The sequence below is a fragment of the Clinocottus analis genome, unplaced genomic scaffold (assembly GCF_023055335.1).
Source record: "Clinocottus analis isolate CAN_PGR_092001 unplaced genomic scaffold, fCliAna1.0.p SCAF_2, whole genome shotgun sequence".
Lineage (NCBI taxonomy): Eukaryota > Metazoa > Chordata > Actinopteri > Perciformes > Cottidae > Clinocottus > Clinocottus analis.
In genome coordinates this window covers 3,217,044-3,239,005 of record NW_027175931.1, presented here as the reverse complement: position 1 = coordinate 3,239,005, position 21,962 = coordinate 3,217,044, and the positions used below count along the sequence as shown (strand labels likewise).

Here is a 21,962-nt window from a genome sequence, read left to right as displayed (position 1 = left end):
ATATATATAAGTCTAAAAACAACAACGCAGTACATTAAAAAACACTATGTACAAAAAAAGGCGTATTACTGGATGGAAGAGAGAGAGAAGTGAGAGCTGGTCAACAAGTCGACTGTGACTCGTTGCAGCTTTTGTTCGAACGTGTTGAGAAGTGAGGGATGTTCAGTCGAGCGTGTTTTGTAAAGAGTTCCAGTCTTTGTGCAGAGGGTTTGAGATCGCCTCCACTCGGCTCCCGTCCACTTCAGTCAAGTGGAAGTCGAGTTGAAAGCTTGAAGACTCGGTCCCTGACGGTGCATTCGAGGTCCTGTGATCACTTCTGACATCCAGGCGGTGAAAACCTCCCGCCGAGACCTCCAGAGCGCCGTCAGATAATCAATACTTGAACACGCGCCGACATGAAAAGCACGTCTGCACTGGAGACGATCTCGGCGAGAAGACTTTCATACCTCGTTTGACGTGTGGAGAGTGTTGCAGGCCGGCTTTATTGGAAGGTCAGGGCCTAATAAGGCAGGTGATTTAACACCAAGTCGTGTAACCGTGAATTCTTCATGGGAACACAGTTTCTCTTCGGATGAATCTTCTTTGATCAACGGCAACACGACGGCAAAGAACCCGACTTTGGTTCTCATGTTAGACTCTTGACTTGTAGCTCAGCTTCTCAGACAACGACAGACAGGAACCGAACCCAGCTTCAGGCAACAGGAGGACATGAATAAGTAAACACGATACTAACCTCGACTCATCTTTACATCGTGGAGCAGAAACTGTGGATTTCATGATAAAGAAATGTAAAGCTGCGGAGGCTGCGGACTCTCTCACAACTACATCAAACATGAGGGATAAAAGACAAACGGACAACTTTGATCTGTGTTTGGTGCAAAGCCGCGTTTGAAGTTGGGTCTATATTTGTGTGAGCTCGTGGTTGTGAGATCATTGTCTTATTTATAATAAAAAAAACTTGCTTTAATCACTTGTGACTAACAGCATTTCAGTGTTAGTGACAGCGTTTGAGTTTTGTGTGTTTGTCTGCTGACGTGATACAATCGCCGTCTCTCTCTCTCTCTCTCTCTCTCTCTCTCTCTCTCTCTCTCTCTCTCTCTCTCTCTCTCTCTCTCCTCTTTTGCCTCCTCCTTCCATCTCTTTGTTTGTTTGAAGATGACAAAGAAGCGATGATTTATCCTCCTCATCACCGCCCGCCTCAACTCCCATCATCACCGGTGGCATCTTCACACTTTGTGACTCTCTGTGGTCTCTAATGAACACGCTGAGATTCTTCTCTTTTTGTGTGTGTGTGTGAGTGTGTGTGTGTGTGTGAGTGTGAGTGTGTGTGTGTGTGTGTGTGAGTGTGCATCAGCTTGTGCACAGTGTGATTGACTCAACGTGAGTAACAGAAAATCGTGATTGCACAGTCACACCTTGCTGCAGCACACGCCGCCTCTGCCAGGACCAACATGCTAAAAGGAGACATCTGATTCATTGCCCCCCTCACACACACACACAGACACACACACACACACACATACACACACACACACACACACATACACAACCTTAACCAGATGGTCTTCCAAACATTTGCGTAAGCAAACTTGCAGCGTGGTTAATATATTTAGTCATTACTCAGGGGCAGAAACATAAACAGTGTGTACCCCGTGCACCGGAAAACACACACACACACACACGCACACGCACACACACATACACACACACACACACACACACATTCTGCCAAAGCTGTGACAGCACTCGTCTCTGCATATGAGCAACCAGATAGAGTGTGACAATGCATTCGCACCTCACCACACACACGCACACACACACGCGCGCGCACACACACACACACACACACACACACACACACACACACACACACACACACACACACACACACACACACACACGACCCCATTCACAGATCGTCTAATTAAGCAGTGAATTCAAGCTGCTGAGTGCGTTTGGCTCTCGGCAGTCTGCTGCCTTCACACGTTCCTCTGAGCCAATGAGCAGCGAGTGTCTCGGTGGACGGAGGCGGAGCTAACAACCAGCAGAGAGACGGCAGCAGCCCGACCTGCACTGGTACTTACTGGGGGGAAGCTGCACCGCCCATCAGACACCACCAAGTGTCACGTGACGCCGGGTCCCTGTCATGCCGGACAGATGAAGGAGCCTCAGGTAGAAATACTGAAGCTCTACTGTACGTCAGTGTCCTCATTTTAATGAGTGAACGGGAGAGGTGCTGGGAAGTGACCTTTTTCCAACGAAGATTGCTTCACAAGAAGCTTGACAGTTTGTCGATAGCTAATAAAAAAGCTACTTTATTAACTTTGTTCAAGCCCTGAAAAGGATTATTTGGGTTTTAACCTCCTGTTGAGCCAGCTAATTTGGCCTTCTTTGTAATCCCAAATAGTGCTTTCATCAGTGAACTATGTGTCGCGTGAGCTGACATTTCGCTTTAATCCGCGTGTTTACCTGTACGCAACCCAAATCTTGCTCAAACGTGATTGGTCGATCCTCCTCGGACTACGACCGGAAACCAGAACGCCCCGATGCCAACACCTTCTTCTACTCCTGCATTCATCTGCAGGTGTCTGTTCATAGAGATTCCCTCTTTTTTTCCAGTCTTTGTGCTAAGCTAAGCTAACCGTCTCCTCCTGGTTGAAAGCCCTGAAGTTTCACGTGTTAAGAATTAAGATGTGTCACATCGTCTGTGTCGTTATTTCCCATCTGAATAAAATGATGCGTTAGATTTTCCACGGATCGGCCAGGACTAAACCCCGTTTCATCAGACATGTATTTAATCACATTAAATCCACACGTCGATGCACCTCACAGATCCAATCACCCACCTAAAGAAACTAATACCAATCCTATCCTGTCCCTGGAGAAGAAATTAATAAAACACGAGATGTTTACTGATATTTTTAAAAAGTCGCAAATGGAAAAGCTAGAAATGAATACTTCCATATGTACATTTCATTATCATACGAGTATCCACTGTCAGTGCTGGAAGAAATACTCTTTTACTACAACCAGTGTGAAAAAATAATAATACAGCAACAAGTTCAAATCCGTATTAGAACCAAAACATACTGAAAAGTAAAAGTATTGATTCTGCAGAACGGCCCGTTCTCAGAATAATATTCATTATGTCACTGGATTATAATTACTCATGCAATATTATGTGAATCACTAATGGTGCAACGCAACTTTAATCCACAATAAAACACCATCGTTTATCAGTTTATTGATATTTTTGTATTCATAATCTCAATCTGGAAACACTTGAGTCGTACTCGAGTGACATTCCACCTGGATGCTCCATGCAGAAAATGCAATGTGTGTATTTTTGCAGATTTAAAACACATAATGATAAATTTAAGAGCATTCTTTCTTTTCCTTTTCTCTTTGGGATGGTCCCTGTCGTGTGCTGAGAGTCACGGAGGCTGAGCCAGAGCTGCTGATTTGGGTTGGAGTTTGGCACGAGGGTGGAGGGAGGGAGGAGGGGAGGGGTGGAGGGGAGAGGAGAAGGGTTGGGGGGAGGGGGGTTGGCAGACACGTGGCGGCCCGAGCTCGGGATTGTCCAAAACCCACCGCTTTAATCCGGATTACGCCCATCATTTCTCTCCCGCTCCTTCTCTCGTTCAGTATTCCCATCCGTTGACCCCCACCCTTCCTCCCTCCCTCCCTCCCTCCATCTCTTGCTCCCTCCCTCCTTTCTCGCCCACGCATTCGCTTCCCCCCCTCCTCCTCCTCCTCCTCAGCCCTCCATCACAACCGACCACCCAAAAAAAAAACAACGGGTGCTGTTGCCATGGTGACCACTCCTGTCACTTATTTTTGATCCGTTCTGAACGATCGCTATATATATATATATATTTTTTTTTTAATTCTTTTATTTTTTATTTTTAGCAAAGTCTATTTTTAAAGCTCCAATTGAACTCCTCACTTTTTTATCGCCTCGTCTGTTGCCAAGGTAACTGCCACCGTTAGTATCGCCATGGAGACCTTTGCGTATTTACGCACACACACACACACACACACACACACACACACACACACACACACACACACACACACACACACACAACCTCTCCCGGGATCAGACCGTGTTGGTCTCAAACTACAAACCACAAAATGTCCTTTTATAGTCACGAGCCAGAGTACAATGGTATTACGACACAAAAATACACAACTATGTGTGTGTGTGTGCGTGTGTGTCTGTGTTTTTGTGTGTATGTGTGTGTGTGTGAGAGAGACACTGTGTTCATTTTTGAATTATTGTCTGCCTCCATGATCTTCATCAATTTATCTCCAGAGCCGTCAGGTCACATCCATCACCACGCTACTTAAATACCTTTGTGTGTGTGTGTGTGTGTGTGTGTGTGTGTGTGTGTGAGAGAGAGAGAGAGAGAGAGAGAGAGAGAGAGAGAGGAATGGAGGGAGGCACAAAGAGATGGATATATAAGTGTACAGTATTAGAATATGCTATTATTAGATTTCCATTTTAGGAGCTTACAGATCCAGGATTACACGCAGAGACGTTACAATAATAGAAGAATATTCTGTCGCCAACCAACTCACCACCGCAGCAGAAGTACACACAGTACATGAACAGTGTACTGCACAGAGAAGATTAATACATGCCTGTTTATCTGTGTACATATGTTCAGTATGCACGGAAACATTTAATGTATGAGGAAATGAATAGATTCATAATAATAAAAGTACATACTTTATGAGTAAAAGTACTGAGATACCAGCTGTTAGCTTAGTTACAGTATCACAAGTAGAAGTACTCGTGAAGGACATGTTATTAAATATGACATTATTACTGTTGCATCCATGCACGTGTGGCGTTTCCCTGTTTCACTGAGCTCTTGCTGATGTTCAGGTCAGTGTTGTCCAACCTCTGGTTCAGGCCCCTTCCAGAGGGTCGCGAGGTTAATCTCAGAGGTCGCGAGGGTTTTTTTTAAACGGTGTAACCGTCAGAAACCGAACAAGCGGACATCTGGGCGTACGTTTGAGGAGCATGAAATGCATATCCTCAAGTAAAGGCACTGAAGGACCTATTTTCACAACATAGACTTATAGAATGGTTCAGATGAAAACGTCTTTTCAAAATAAAGTTCCAAGAACATCATTTTTTGTAGGTATACATACGAATGCGGCCTGTTTTTTCAAGTGAAAAAGTAGCGCAAAGCTATCAAATGAATCACAGTGCCGTAAAATCCCATACATTCCCCTCCGTGTGGCGTCCAGGAGTAAAAGTATTAGCGTGCAAAGTAAAGTAAATGTGCAGGATGTATTTGGCGTGTGTGTGTACATATATACGGCACACACGCCAAATATATCCTGCCAGGATTATTAGGTTTAAAGTGCTGCTTGAATATTCCTTCAGATGAGGAGGGACATCCTGTCCCTGCACTCGGAGGACGCCACCTGCTCAAAGTTCAAAGGCGCGCCGGCTAAACGGCGATAAAACCGCCGCCGCCGGTCGGTATGTGATGCGAATTCATCTTCATCTTCTCCAGAGAGGATGGAACTAACACCCGGCAATGTCAGACACAATCGGCTTTGTGACGCCCTGCAACAGCTGGAAGAGAGTGTGTGTGTGTGTGTGTCTGATTAAAATGTGTGTGTGTGTGTGTGTGCACATGTGCATGGAGAGGTGTCCTCAGTAGTTTCCTTCTCTCGTTGCCTGCATTCCTGGTAAATCTGTGTATATTTTTGATTTTATTGGTCCGAGCGTTTGGGTGCGACGGTGTGTGTGTGTGTGTGTGTGTGTGTGCGCGTGTGTGTGTGTGTGTGTGTGTGTGTGTGTGTGTGTGTGTGCGTGTGTGTGTGTGTGTGTGTGTGTGTGTCGGCGCCTGTAAATGTTTGTTCGGTGGCCACGCGGGATGACGGTCTGTCAACAGGGGAGAGCAGCCCCCTCTCTCCTTCTGTCACTGGCCCGAAGCACTGCAACGTGTGTGTGTGTGTGTGTGTGTGTGTGTGTGTCTGTGTGTGTGTGTGTGTGTCCTGTGTGAGGTCGGATACAGCTCGGTGCCAGACGACCCGCCGTGAACTACGAGCTATTGATAAACCGTGGCAAAGGAACACAGACTGAGAGATGGAGAGAGAGTGAGTGTGTGGGAGAGAGAGAGAGAGAGAGAGAGAGAGAGAGAGAGAGAGAGAGAGAGAGAGAGAGAGAGAGAGAGAAAGAGAGGCATATGTGTCCGTCCGTATTTGATGTGACAGGATGAGATTTGTCACAGCTCCTGGTCGTATTTGGGTTACCACCTGGCATCTGGAAGAGAGAGAGAGAGAGAAAGAGAGAGAGAGAGAGAGAGAGAGAGAGAGAGAGAGAGAGAGAGAGAGGACGGCGACACACTGAGAGGTGGAAGAGGACATGAGGAGAGAGGCAGGATGAAGGTTGGGGGTAAACTAAGAGATGGAGGGACTCAGGAGGGATTTTCCCCTCAAACTCACGGCTGACACCGACGAGCAAAACATTCACCGCAAATCCCAAACGTGACGGCGAGCGGGGCGATGGACCCGCGCGACCCGGTCAGGAGGCGGCGCCGGAACGAAGATTAAAAAAAGAAGAAGAAAACGTCTTGAAACGTACACATGCTGGTGGAGAAGAAACACATGTGCTGTATTTGTTATCAGGAGTTTGATGAGAAGATCAATCTCATATCGCGCCTTTGAATATAACCTGGAGCCGGGAGGAGGGGGCGGGCGTTAGCTTAGCACAACGACATGGAAGCAGCGGGAAAATGCGAGCTACATGGGTACATGGGTCTTATTTAACAAACACATGAAAAACGGTAACTTGTGTATTTCTCAAAAGCCGATCTTTTTTTTTTTTTTTAAATCTTGTGACGTTTGTCTGTCATTGTATATCCAGCAGAGGGTGTTTTTAATTTTTTTTTTTTGTTGTTTCATTAAAGCACACTTTTTTTTCGGAGCTTTTGCACTTGTATTAACCTCTATTCATGAGGATTACCATGTTGCAGTTCATTCAATTCACAAATCTAAGTTCACTGAACTAGGACACAGATTTACACAACAAGGGACATTAAGTCAAGTTCAAAGAACAAATTATATAAGTTCACTTAACTTAGAATTTAAAGGCAGCCCTTTAACTCATTATTTTAAATTAAAACAACATCGATTTTACAGTGCACCTTTCACAATAAAAGCCTAAAGCGAGTATTTTGTATTTTTGTGTCGGTTTTCTGTTGGTGTGTTAAAGACATTCACAGAGATGAATTCACCATTCATGTTTTGTATTTCATAATATTGTCCTGCTAGCATAGCATGCTAACTAGCTTAATGTTTACAGGTATTAAGATATGATTAAATTCTAGTTTGACCGTCAGGAGCTACAAAAAGTAGACAGCGTACAAGTTTACCCTTTCTACTCTGTTTCGTCTTTATGTGGTGATGGATCAGATAATTGAAGTTCAGCAATGGGATGTGGATGTAAGTACTTTCTGAAAGTTGGATATATTTATTTTATGCCTGAACTGAACTAGCCTTACATTAGATTACCCAAAACTAGCATTTTCCACGTTTTACATTGTTTCACATCGCCGCTACAATCCCACCGTGCCGACAGTTGAATGTGCTAATCTCTGCAGAGAAAACGCCTGGTTCCAGACCTCTCCACTCGCGGCCGGATTCATTCGGCTAAGTGATTGTCGTGCAGATCAGAGGTGGTGAAACAGACGCCAGAGGCTGACTGGTGAACCTCTCTGGGGGAACAGGTGGCGCTCAATCTATAGAAGGAATCAGTAGTAGATGTACGGAGCAGCGGCAGCATGGAGGCGGAGGGAAGGAGGGGGGCTTTGCGGAGAAAAGGGAGAGCTTAACAGTGAAGGAGCAGGTATTGACGGAGGCTAAAGGTGAGGCTTTGTGACAGGATTAGCAGGTCAGCCATAACATAACACCGGACTGTCCGGGGCAGTTAGCAAACACAACGCTAAGAGCTTTCAGCTGTCTGTCCGACTGGATTCATCTCAAAAACAAACATTTTAAAACACAAATTATTGGCAATTTTGTCCCAGCCAGAAAATCAATTTTGAGACTCGGCATCCATTTAACCTTTTGGAAACCGTGCGCGAAAAGCCTCCCGCACCCATTTTAAGTCCCAGCATGCCCCATGAAATACGTAATTTTTCCATTTTTGAACCGAACGACACAGTTTTTTGACTGACACTCCTTCCTTACAGGCCAAGACTTTGTTTTATTAGGATTTATGTTGCATTATCTGATTCTTTAGGCTCTAATCTTTTCAAAAAGGTGTCTTATTGATTTTTGGGGAATCTGGCCCATCTCATGCTGGATGTTAATAGTTGAAAATATCTTTTAAAAGTGATTTTTTTTTCAGATATACATATTCGATATGTATAGATATTTTTCCCAAGACTTTGCTGAACAAATACATACAATAAACACAAATATTGTACATAATTTGGGGTTCTTACGACAACTCAAACACAGAAAAATGAGGTCTCGAGCCAAAATAATGGTTTCGACAACAGCAGTTAATGGCTTTTCAACAACAGCAGTTTTTCCAGATGTCTTTCTCTCTTTAAAAACGGGGGTTCGATATGTCCTGGTCCTCCTCGCGTCGTGGTCTTCCTCACGTCGCCGTCTTCCTCGCGGCGTTGTCTTCCACGCTGCGGCGTCGCCTCGTTGGCCTTCGCCGCCGCCATTTCTCGTCGTCGCGAACCCTGAAAGTGAACAAGCGAGGCGCCTCAGCGTCGCGCTCTGAGTGGTCAGAAACACGGCGTTCTGCACTTGACTTAGCGCTCTACTCGGCTCACTCCAGCTCCCTCTCGCTTTTTTTTTTTTTTTTCTGCCTCTCGCCTGTTGCCGTGGTAACCAGCAGAGGGGGAGATTGAAGGGAGGGAAGAGGGGGAGAGATGAGAGGAAGGGAAAGAAGAAGAAAAAGGGGGCGTGTGCGTCGGGTGTTTCTGGGTAAAAAAACAAACCACGGCTGCTCTTCCTGCATCCTCCTCTTCCTCCCTCTTATCTTCTCATCTCCTCCACAAACCCTTCGCTCCTCATCGATCCCCGGACCAATAATGTCCTCGTCCTCCGCCTCCTCCTCTTCCTCATCATCCTCCCCAACAGTTTTGCCTCCTTTGTCCACAATTTCCTGGATTTTCTTTGCCTGCTTCTCTTCTCCACCTCGACCGTCGTCACATCTCGATGGAGAACAACACACGATACTAAAAAAGAGCCTCACAACAAGTGTGTACATTTCCCGAGCCGAGTCTTGAAACCTCAGCACACACACACAGACACACAAACACACACACACACTTCCACTTCCATGCAGCTCACCCTCTCCACTTGTCATGTAAATAGCGTTGAAGGTTTCATTAGAAGAGGCTGACATTAAACATAAAGGAAGATCTTCAATAATATCAAAGGAACTGAACTGTGAACGGCATCTTAGTTTCAGTGTGTGTGTGTGTGTGTGTGTGTGTGTGTGTGTGTGTGTGTGTGTGTGTGTGCGTGCACACGGAGAGGAGGCTGCTCGTTATTACTTCTCCTGTCAGTTGCACGAAATGATTATTTTTCACGTCACTGCACACGTTTAAGTTTTGACAATGAACTCCACGTTCGGCAATAAGAGCGTTGACAAATAAATACATTTAAAAAACTCTCCCTCGGCGTCAGAACGACAGCAGGCCGGGGACACACAATTGCTGCTAGAGGAGAGGAGGCGTTTTTCCTTTTTTTTTTGGACTTGTCTTGGCACATTGTTTGTGCATAATCACCAGCGCCTGTGTGATAACACAGTCAACATATTAGTCAAAGGGAACAACAAACACCGTCTGCCGCCAGCGAGCTGAGATGTGTGCCAACGTGTCTGCCAAGTGCTCGTTTGATGCATATGTATACGCAACGTTTTCATCATCAGGGAGCTTCTCTGTTGTTGTTTACGTCTGGATGAATAGATGAAACTTTCATTCTACAAATGATGAGGGAATATCTTTTAAAAGTCCCCCCACTTAAAAATTGGAGAGCCCTCAAAAAAATGCTTGTTTTTGTCTCAACAACAGTCCAAATTGAATTAACAGTGACATTAAACACACCTTGATGAAGCTGCAGCATACATTAAATATTCTTTCTTCCTATGTTGATTAAATGCATTTCACTGATTGATCAGCTCAGCAGTAACACACATATACTGTAAATGTTCATTTCCACAAGAGTGTGCGACTGCAGAGGCCATTAGACGGTGTGTTAGAGGGACCTGGTGCGGCGTTTAAAATGCCTCATCGGACTGTTCGCGGGGAAAGGAGGCTCTTTACAACAAGAAATAAACTACAGACACAATCTGGAGATTATTCCTGTCAGAGAGAGAGAGAGAGAGAGAGAGAGAGAGAAGGAGAGAGAAAAGGGCCACAACAGGAGCCCGGGGACTGCAAATGAAAGAAAGAAAAAAAAAACACAGAAAGATGCTTTAGAGAGGAGAGAAAAACAGGTGGGGGATGCTGTGTGCGGTACGATAATCTAAAGCTATTCGATGGCATTAACATAAAAAAAACTAATGCAGGAATCCTCCCTTGGCCCGGCCACAGATTACAGCAGCGGGTTCGCGTGTGGAAGCTATTATATAATTCATTCTCTATGATGAGATTTTTTTTTCCTCCATTGCTGGTTTTTCCTTTTCCCACTGGCAGGTTCCTCTTTTAATTTAAGGCCGAAAAGTCCGAGCCCACACTTGGTTTATATATATATTTTTTTTTTTTTTTTTTTTGGGTGACTTTATAATCTTTTTATCCCTGTCTGGAACTAACTCGTCTCAAACAGCCATCTTTTTTATTTCTTTCTGTACTGCAGTTTGTTTCCAGCAGCCTCTTCCCTCTGTTTTGTTGTATTTGTGCGAGTGTGCAGGTGTGTGTGTGTGTGTGGCCTTACAGAATACATGTGTGTGTGTGTGTGTGTGTGTGTGTGTGTGTGTGTGTGTGTGTGTGTGTGTGTGTGTGTGTGTGTGTGTGTGTGTGTGCCACACTGGCTCACTCTGGTATTGTGAATTCTCCGCTCGATAAGCTCCTTAATGGAGTCACTACAAGGGCAAAAAGCAGTCCCAGCTTTTTAGCATTCATTGCCCCCCCCCCCCCTCTTCATCTCTCCCCTCCCTTCTGCATGCCAGCTGATCACAGGTGGACAGATTGGCATTACGTCCTGTATTTTTCATTTTGTAGGTCATCCCTGATGTGACTCGCCGTTTTTTTTTTTTTTTCTCGACGAGAGGTGCATGTGAAACCGCACGCCGCCGTCAGACTCTCTGGGAAGGATTAACTCTCTGCCCCCGCGGCTCCACATCTGCGCCGTGATTGGTAGATTACCCTCCACGCGGCCAAATGCCACCTAATGATTATCTGGCAACGTCCGAGGTGCGGTTGGCTCGGGCCTCCTGCTCCGGAGATCCGCTCTGCAGCCTCTGCAGGGTTGTTGTCCGACGCGTCGACGGATCTTCCGATAAGATCTTTTTTTATATAAATGCGGTGGCTGAATTCAAGCGACAGCTCGTCTCTCGTGTTGATTTCGATCGGATGGATCCAGACTTCTCTTGGGCGGGAGGCGCAGGTGAAGTGGAGGGAAGTTGGAGTTTTAAATGCAAAGCTGTGCACCGAGCCGTCAGAGGAGAGAGAGGGTGGTCGGTCTTGCAAGATGCGCAATTGACTGAATCTAAATCATATTTCACTTTATCTTTATCGTTATTCAGCCTCTGGCGTAATAAAAAGACATCATCAAACTGATACTTACTCAAACCAAGCCAATGCTCGACAACAATTTCCCTGTAAAAGTAAATATATGAACGCGTTTGCCCTTGAGATCCAGTGATCTATCAGCGCCTTATGTTGCGATCAGCGTCTACGTTCCATTTACAGATAAAGGAAAGTGTAAAAGCATTTAATCTGTTACAGTGAGGCTATTCTGTCTCCTATGAAGCATTCTCTCTGATCACATTTGCTTTTGATGGATCATAACTACATTTCTAAACACAAGTCAACATACGGAGGAGATCCGGGAGGATGGATGACCCAAATAAACACAGGACTTTCACCCAGGAAACTTGTTGTCGGTGTCTCGTGTGACGCGAAAACTCAACATTGACTTATTCAATAGAACTTTAAAAAAACAACTAAATCTCTGATTACGTTTGCTTTTGACGTTTCACAAATACATTTCTAAATGTAGTCGGCTTAAGTAAACATAAGGAAGGATGGATTGGTCAAATAAACACAGGACTTTCACCCAGGAAGCCGTTGTTAGTGTCCTGTGTGAAGCCAAAAGTCAACATCACTCGAATGTAACTAACACTTGTTTGAATCCAAATCCTGATGTAGTGAAACCCAACCAAGTGCTTTTCTCATTTAAATTTAACCAAGTAATTAAACGGCTTTGTTGTAAAGTAATGGGGCGATTCACATTAAACGTTAACGTTAAATACGTGTTTAAAGCTGCGATCGCAATCTGGTAGAAAACACATTTCCCTCCAAACACAGATGTGAATGTAAGATGTAAAATCGGGGGAACAATGGTGGAACGTTAATGTCCAAAAGGCGCTGAGAGTGAGCTGCATCTCTTTAATCTTAGACGCTCTCCGTCATGCACATTGACATTTTCTCATGAATTAGAGGCTCTTCCTGCAGCGTGTTGCCCATCAGCACGGCCTCCAAAGCCAATTTTTTTTTAAATGTCACCATGTATTGACTTGTTTGCACTTGTATGAAGAAAACCCCCTGCATAAATCTATGATGAATGTAATGAGGTCAGGTTTTGATGGGCTGCAGTAATGGCCTCCACTGCGGGGTTCATATGAAGTAATGACAGCGATTTATCGTGCCGTTATTTATGGGATTACCATTAATATAAATGGGAGTGATTAGCGAGAGTTGATCTAGCGGCATGCGGAGCTCGCGTCTGAGGGATTGAACGACAGCGCGCCGATCAATCAACGGATTATTAGCATGTGTCGAGGGGCTCGTCTGCAGAGTCTGCAGCCTGAGTCCAGACTTTAGTCGCAGATTACAGACAAGAGGCAAGAAGCCTGCGGTCTAAAGTGCTCGCTTGGTCTCAGATCTGAAAAATAAATGAGGAGCTGAGTCGAGTGAGAAAAAATAACAAAGACGGGATGTCTGCAAGGAAGCGAAGGAACCAGACCAAGGATGCAGGGAAGGAGGAGAGACCGGTGGTCCGGCTACCGTGAGGGTCCGACATCGGGAAGTCTGCAGGATATGTCGAGTCAGCGCATTCAAAGCACAATATAGAATGTACTTTATACTCTATATACTGAAATACTCACGAGTCAGCAAACAAGGTGCCACCTGCAGAGAGTAAAGGCTACCTGTGCTGTTATAACGTCGACAGCTGCAAGATCATAAGTGTGTGTGTGTGTGTGTGTGTGTGTGTGTGTGTGTGTGTGTGATTAAGTGTGGTGCTACCTGACAGGGTCTTACGGGTTGAAGGAACATATCCTGGATGCTTATCTCAAGTGGGCCCCAATTGGGTAAAACAAGTCCCCACAAAGGAGGAAAATGAGTATATATGTGTGTGTGTGTGTGTGCAGAAACTGATCACGGCGCCAATCTAAGTGAGTCGAATTTAAGGTTGCCATGGTAACTTTAGCCTAATGACGCAGAGCACACTAAAATTAGACCATATCTCACATCTTTTTTTACCTGTATAAATTATCACATCTCACTCACTCTCATACACACACACACACACACACACACACACACTGCGCTAACAACTGTTCTTCTTCTTCTGGAGTGTTGACTCTGGCTGATAGGAGAGGTTTACAGCGCTCTTCTTCTGTGGTGGTCAGTGACCTAACAGTAAGACAATGTCTCCCTCCATCATCGGCCCGTTATCTTTTTCCTTCTCTCCCGCGTCTCTTGTCTAATTAAGGAGTTCAGCGTCCTTCATGGAGCTCACCGCTGTGATCTCCATCTCTAATCCTTCCTCCCAACCTCGAGTCTGACATGAAACTGAAGCTTCAGTCACGATATCTCTCTGATCTGCTCCGTTTCCTCCGTCCTGTAACTCTTTCTGTTTTGAAGGTGTCACCGGGCCTTGAGGGCTTTTAAACGCTAACAATAGAGCGGAGTATTTTTACACGCAGACATTTTTAACACTGCGCTTTGTTTTATTGTCTATTTTTACTCTTTTTCAAAGCTGGATTCTTGAAGGAACATCTTCCTTCTGCTCATTCGCATTCACCCGCTGCCACTTATCTCTGTTATCCGTCCTTCCTGCTTTGTCACGCTTTCATAAGCTCAGTATCTGTAGATCTAAATCTAAAGGACGTCTCCTCCTTCAAGTGAATCCCTGCGCATCTCCGGCTGTTGACCCCGTTTAACCTCTCTCCCTCTCTTCCTCCTCCAGGATCCTGCTCACAGTAGTGGTGATCTTCCGCATCCTGATCGTGGCCATCGTCGGCGAGACCGTCTACGAGGACGAGCAGACCATGTTCATCTGCAACACCCTGCAGCCCGGCTGCAACCAGGCCTGCTACGACAAGGCCTTCCCCATCTCCCACATCCGGTACTGGGTCTTCCAGATCATACTGGTGTGCACGCCCAGCCTCTGCTTCATCACCTACTCCGTCCACCAGTCGGCCAAGCAGAAAGACCGGCGCTACTCCTTCCTCTACCCCATCATGGAGAGGGACTACGGGGGGAGGGAGGGCGCGCGGAAGATCCGCAACATCAACGGCATCCTGGTGCAACACGGCGGCGGCGACGGCGGCGGCGGGAAGGAGGAACCCGACTGTCTGGAGGTGAAGGAGATCCCCAACGTGCCGCGGGGCCTCAGCCACGGGAAGAGCTCCAAGGTCCGGCGGCAGGAGGGCATCTCCCGCTTCTACATCATCCAGGTGGTGTTCCGCAACGCCCTGGAGATCGGCTTCCTGGCGGGCCAGTACTTCCTGTACGGCTTCAGCGTGCCGGGGATCTTCGAGTGCGACCGCTACCCGTGTCTGAAGGAGGTGGAGTGCTACGTGTCGCGCCCCACGGAGAAGACGGTGTTCCTGGTGTTCATGTTCGCGGTGAGCGGCATCTGCGTGGTGCTCAACCTGGCGGAGCTCAACCACCTGGGCTGGCGCAAGATCAAGGCCGCCATCAGGGGCGTGCAGGCCCGCAGGAAGTCCATCTGCGAGATCAGGAAGAAGGACATGGCGCACCTGTCCCAGCCGCCCAACCTGGGACGCACGCAGTCCAGCGAATCGGCCTACGTCTGACGACGGGGAGGAGAGGAAGAAGAAGAAAGGAGGAAGAGGAGGAGGAGGAGCGGGGTGAATGTGCAAGATGGAGAACTACTTAATTATGATTTTAATTTAATGGAGATGGCGTGGAGATGACCCCTCCTCTGCGATGAGATGGAGGAAGCAGAATGTAAAAAGATTTTTTTTTTTTAAACCTCCGGCTCTTCGACTGAAAGCGTCAAGAAGGAGGAAGAGGAGGAGGAGGAGGAGGGGAAGAGGAAACATTTTTAAAAAGCAGAGAGAGGACACAACATCCTCTTCTGAAAATGAACACGATGAACATGTTTTGGTCCCGTGGGGGGAGAGACGCTCCAACTGCCATTTTATACTTTTGTCTTTTTCTTTTTACTAATTACCTTCTCCTCTGCCCCTCGTTTCTTTTTAAAGTGGGGAATTAAATCCTCAAGGGGCCGGAGAGAGAGAGAGAGAGAGAGAGAGAGAGAGAGAGAGAGAGAGAGAGAGAGAGAGAGAGAGAGGACGAGGGCATGAGAGGAAAACAGACAAAGGGGGCTGTTTTGTATTTTCTATGAAAGACGGCGGCGGCGGCGTTTTGACGCATCCCGTGGTGCTTTTTCCTTTTTTTTTCCTCTGAGAGCGCGTCAGCCTCAACGGAAGAGGGAGGACTCGATGAGTGAGGAGGATGAACGTCACGTAAAGAGGAACGGAAGAAGCGTCAAAAAGCCACGTCAGACTTCAGGGAAACGAAGACGAGAGAGAGAGAGAGAGAGAGAGAGAGAGAGAGAGAGAGGAGGTGTGAAGGCAGACGACGGGCGATGAAGAGAGAGGGACGAGAGACTCTTCTGCCGCTTCCTCTCCTCGCCCGGCGACCCGGCGGCGGCGAGAGGAGCGGCCTCTGATCGAGCGTCTGTTGGAACATCGTCACGAGCCAAAAAAAAAAAACAAGAGAAGGAGACGGACGATGTTTATGTTTTGTCTCTTGGCAAAAGATGATTTTAACACAAACACAGCGAGTACCATAAACACTTTTTCTTTTCTTCTTCTTCCCTCTCTCTCTCTCTCTCTTTGGTTGGCAGCTATGGACCCGGAGGCTGTCAGACGACAGTAATGGCTCTCGCTGCTCTACTTCACACTGTAAACTTTGGAGAGGAACTCATGAACAAAGATGGACACGCAGCGGGTGAACGCCGCTCTCTCCCGAAGCACAAAGCAAACTTTTTCCTCCCCTGCAGCAAGGGAGAGAGAGAGAGAGAGAGAGAGAGAGAGAGAGAGAGAGAGAGAGAGAGAGAGAGAGAGAGAGAGAGAGAGGAGGGGAAGAGGAGAGGAACACATCACTTTATTACGACTTTAAAACAAATTTTATAAAAATATATCCACCATGATGTTATGATTTTTTTTGTGGTTTCTTCAGAGAAAGCGATGGTGCCATCCTTGAGATATTCAATTATTGTGGAAAAGATAACATATAGAGTATATCATGGTAATATTATTTATCCATTTAGAGTATATCCAAATAGATTTATTTATCTCTGCGTGCGGGTCGGTTGGAACATCATGTTGATGTTTGTTTTTGTTTTTCTCCAAATGTATAAAACTGTCTGGCTTTTTTTTTTATTTTCCATTTTGGTTTTTTCGTTTAACGCTTTCCTCACCGATGGAACGGATTCATGGCATGTACGGAGGGGGGGAAGGGACAAGTTTGTGCGCTTTGGTTTTTTGAGCCGTACAGTATTGAGGCCGTGCAGCTGATTTTCTTCTCGTTGCAACTATTGAAGAACTCTTCGTTGCAATTGTTAACGTTGCATTTAAAATATTTAAAACAAACATTTTGTGCGTTTTCTACAAAGAGCCTTTTCTTCGAAATCAGCTGCACGGCTTCGGGCAAACGGCGGCCTGTGAGCCGTGTGAAAAAAGGCATGTTGACATGACGCGATGTTTCTTGAATGATCGAGCCGTGTAGCCGATGAGTAGTGACTCCCTAGGGACAGTTGTGTTTTTTGAATCTCAGTGGTTTTTCCTTTTTTTTTTTGTTGTTGTTGTTGTTGCATTTCCTTCCTGACAGGATTTCAGCATGCATGCCTTGTACGAGAAAAAGAACGTCACGGAAGAAATGAAGACGACAAAGAGAGTGTTGCACCTTGATTAAACGCAGGCGGGTGGGAGAGCAGCCAGACTGAAGGAAGTCGTGCGCGGCGGCCTCCAGGCCACGCCGCCGTGCACGAGTGAGTCATTTGAAAACCGGGGAAGCTTTCACACGTTGAGACCAGACATAGGGACAGCGCGTGGTGGTTTTTACAGGAGAAGAGATTCAGAAATGCGTCATAAACCAGGTGTGAAGACGCTGTCGCAGATCAGGGGTGAGCTTCAGCATCGTATACCGCTGCAAACTGAAAGGCCTTAAGCAGCTCACAGGGCATGAGCTTGACCCGGCCACGTTTGAGAGTTAATGGAGCACGTCTGGGTTCCCTCAGTCCTGTGTTCCCTCAGCTCTACGTTCCCTCAATCCTTTGTTTCTTCTGTCCTATATGTCAGCTTAGGTCTATGTTCCTTAAACCTCAATGTCCCTCAGCCCTAAGTTCCCTAAACCCTATGTTCCTTCAGCCGGATCATTCCCTCAATCCTATGTTACCTCAATCCTGTTTAAACTCTGTCCTATATATTCCCTCAGCTCAATGTTCCCTCAGCTCAATGTTCCCTCAGCTCAATGTTCCCTCAGCCCAATGTTCCCTCAAACCTAATGTTTCCTCAGCCCTATGTTCCCTCAACGTAATGTCCCCTTAGTCCAATATTCCCTCAGTCCCATGTTCCCTAAACCCTAACGTGCGTTCCCTGCTTCTGCTTCGATTAATGATTTCCTACATTTCCCACAATGCCTTGGTGACTCTGCTGAGGGTGAATCAGAGGAACATGAGTTGCATCAGCATCACTCAAACCCCCTCAAGGTTTATCTTTAGTCAACGAGATTACGTTCTGTTGACCAGTGAAATGCACCAGATTGCAGATGTGTCAACATTTTGAGTGCATTGTTTAACCCAACATGAAGCTCCACAGTAGATATATAATATATCCGTTCACTGGTATATCTGTCTTTTGTAGAAGAAGGAACATGTGTGTGTGTCATCGCTCTGCAAATACCTTGACATGACATGACAAAAGGTAATTCTGTGTAAGCAACATAAGCGCACGTGAGCCGGATCTACAGTGGGATTTATCAGCTGACGTATCCGAAGACATACACCCCCCCCCCCCTCTCTGTTTTCACTCCCACTTGTCATAATCTCCGTAATTCTTGCAGGTGCTTATCCCCAGATTTAGACACCTCTGTGGGGACGAATATGCTGAATGGGGGCGCGCTGGAAAGCCTAATAATAGAGGTTTAGCCATGGCTTCCCTCAGTAGCTAGCGCTTCTAGCTGAGGCTTAAACGCTGACCTTGAGCTTAGAATCCAAGCCGATGTCCTGTACGCAGCTCCTGCTGGACGGTCGCTGCAGCAGCGCTGATCTAATCGCCGCAGAGCAGGTCAACGCCGGTGTGTGCGAGGCCGATTTTCATACATGCATTCATTCATTCGAGAGAAAAAACACACACACACAAAAAAACTGCACATCCGGATTAGATTCAGTTGTTATGTCTGGTTTCATTCAGGTCAGAAACACTCGTGTGTACACACACACACACACACACACACACACACACACACACACACACACACGGCGGTGTGTCCTGGTTTTCTTCGGTTTACATTCGTCCGGCGTTCTTTGCGACCCCGGTTCTCCCGACAGTCCGCTGCTCTCCACGGTCGACTTTTTCTATTCGTCAATGTGAAATGAATTATGCAACTTATTTTTTATTTTTTTTGCTTCTCATTTACTTATCTTTTTTGACTTGTGGATTTCATTTTTTGTCGTCTGTTGCTCTATTTTTTTTGTGCAGTGACATATCAAAAAAAGAAAAAAATGAAAGATGTTTTTTTTTTCTATGTAAAAGGAACAAAAAATTTTGGATTGTTTTTTTTTATGTGTAAAATCAAGGGTAGAATGTTGAAATATAAGACTAGCAGAAAAAAATATATGTATATTTCCTCCCTTGCCAAAGTGATATGCAAAATTGAACTCATTTTCAAAGATTTTTCAAATGCATGTGTAATGGCTATAATAAGCATGTTTCTACGTTTTATTCAGCAGAATCTTCAATGAGAGACTTTTTTTTTTTTGGGTCCAAAAACTATGAAGTGAAGCTATTACGTCTTGACGCCAGGTGTGAACATTAATGACTCAGTTCTCCAGACGGTACCGAGCAGACCGACACCAACAGTGACGTTAAAACCTCCCAGGACAGTTCATCCGTCTCAGTTACTCACAAAAGATTTTAAAAACAACTTCCTACAGTAAAATCTTCTACTTTAAGAAGTGCGCACATGAATAAATACCTTTATAATCTGTTGTAAAAAAGATGATTTATAAGCCAATCAGTCAAATGACGTACTGTTAAACACAGGGTACACCGGGGGAATGTCAGCGTACAGGTAGAAGACTGGTGGCGCCCCAAAGGTGTCGGACTCCAGAACATTCCAGGGTTTAGTCCCCAGCACAATGTGTCACTGCCCTTTTCAAGTCACAGCCTCTTTATGTGTTCAAATGTGATGAAATCCTCAGCGGAGCTCCTTTTGGTACTCACACATGACAGCAGACTCAGGAAAAAAAGAAAACAATGCTGATCGTTTTTACACCAATCTTTTCTAGTCAAAATGCTGTTTCTGCATTAAAACACACCCCCCCCCCCCCTCACACACACACACACACTCCCCCTCGACCCTCTTCCCCCCCATTCGTACTGTAAAGCCCCGCCCCCAAAATAAAACGTCTTCAAGCCTGATTATTTACCTGTTGGTGCTATCGAGGTCGGACCCTTTACCAAAAAAAACAACCTGAATTCAGATACATGCCCTTGTCTTCAGCACACTACTGCCCCTCCACACACACACACACACACACACACACACACACACACACACACACACACACCACAGGTCATGTAGCAACGCAGGTCTCCTTAATTAAAACAATATCAAGCTGTTACTCTTGACTGTTACTAACGAATCTGCGAAAAAGCCGACGGCAGGAAGTGATATCGTTTCTTTTTCTTCTCCACTAAACCAACGAGCTGTTTAGTTCTAGCGACGGGATGTGGCTCCTCAGGAAAGCAGCGTGTAGTCGAGCCGCTTCATTCGTCCACGCAGAGCTCACCGGACGAGCGCTTTCACTCTCTTTACACTGCCAGAAAGACGTCTGGAGATCACGTGACGCAGCCGACCCCACGAGGGCCCGATGAGAGCGAGATTTGGAAGCGCCCTCTTCTTACTTATTATTGCAAACTAAAAGCCATAATTGAGAAGCGTGACTCATTGTTTTTGCACTCGTGAGGACAGATTAATCACACAGTGGTCAACGTTGGGCGATGCCTCGTTTCAAAAGAGAAGCGTTTGACGGTTGAATGAGAAAATCAAATGTCGGTTATAAAGCTCCTCTTCACCAGATGTTCAGCATCGAATATAATGCTCCCTCCTCCTCTTCCTCCTCCGCCTCCTCTTCCTCCAGCTAGATTATGACCGTTTCAGGGTCCAGAGGAGGACCTCTCACCCTCTCACTAATCTGTCATGATATCAATCGTGATTACTTTGTCTAATTACGCTGAGTGGCAGATACAGGCAGAGTGGGATTTAAAAGAAAAAACAGCATCCGGATTTGACCAGATAGCCGCCGGTGCATCTCGTGGGGGTCGTGGATGTGAGATCATGTGACCATGAGATCGCTGCAGTTTGTGGCTCTAAAATGCAATGTATTGTTTTTTAAGTGGGGGGAAAAAAAAAGACGAAAATACTTCCCGTCTTCCCACTTCCTGATTCCTGAGACCAGGGTCACCTCTGTGTCAGCTGTGTGAGGAACAAGATGCTACAGATGAGAGAGATAACACACAAAGAAACCCGAACATGGAGTGAGGGAGCAGTCGTTTAGCCAATATTTGGCATCCTGCAGTGCTAAATTACTATTAAGGGATCCGAAAAAAAGGGAAAAATATCTCAATCTCTTCGCCCTTGAAAGGCGTCATTCTTCAGCGCGTTAGCTTCGACTGTGACATCCGCACGGATTGAAAAACAGAAAAAAAACGGCGAAAACACTCGAAACACACTCACGCTTTGTATTCCTCGTCTGCTGCGTCCGGCCGCGGACGCCGCGGCGCGTACCTGACGGACCTGAAGGTTCACTGTATATTTCTGACTGGTGTACTGTATGTAAAGACTGAATAAAACCTTGAATGTTACATAAAGCCTGAACCGGCCTCGTGCCTGATGATTTACGACCAGTAAAGCACGTGTGTGTGCGTGTGTGTGTGTGTGTGTGTCCGTGCATCGTGTGTGTGTTGTGTCCTGTGCAACGTGATACGTGTGTGTCTAGCGAAAAGAAGAAAAAACGTGACTGAGGATGCAGATTTAGGAAATAAAGAAGCCTTGTTTGGTTTGAGTGGGAGCAAACATGCGATTCATATTGATAGAGTTTTATATTTTTATTGAGTTTTATATTTTTATTGAGTTTTATATTTAGTGGCTGAAAACAATATTTGCAGAAAACCCCCACAGCTGGACGGCGTCAGGACATCTCTGAACTCAATAGGTGACACTGAAACCTTTCAGCAGGATTAAAACCTCGAGACCAATGCAGTGATG

The 21,962-nt window shown here is 45.8% G+C and overlaps 1 protein-coding gene across 1 annotated transcript in view; it reads left to right on the top strand.

Annotated features, from left to right (window-relative positions):
• LOC137790576 (gap junction delta-2 protein) overlaps nucleotides 1-21,572 on the top strand; it is a 28,665-nt gene extending 7,093 nt beyond the window's left edge. The window contains exon 2 of the mRNA XM_068584950.1: nucleotides 14,404-21,572. Within this exon, the coding sequence (XP_068441051.1) occupies nucleotides 14,404-15,256 (853 nt within the window). The 3' untranslated portion in view covers nucleotides 15,257-21,572. The remainder of the gene's footprint in view (nucleotides 1-14,403) is intronic.
• Nucleotides 21,573-21,962: the final 390 nt, after the last annotated feature.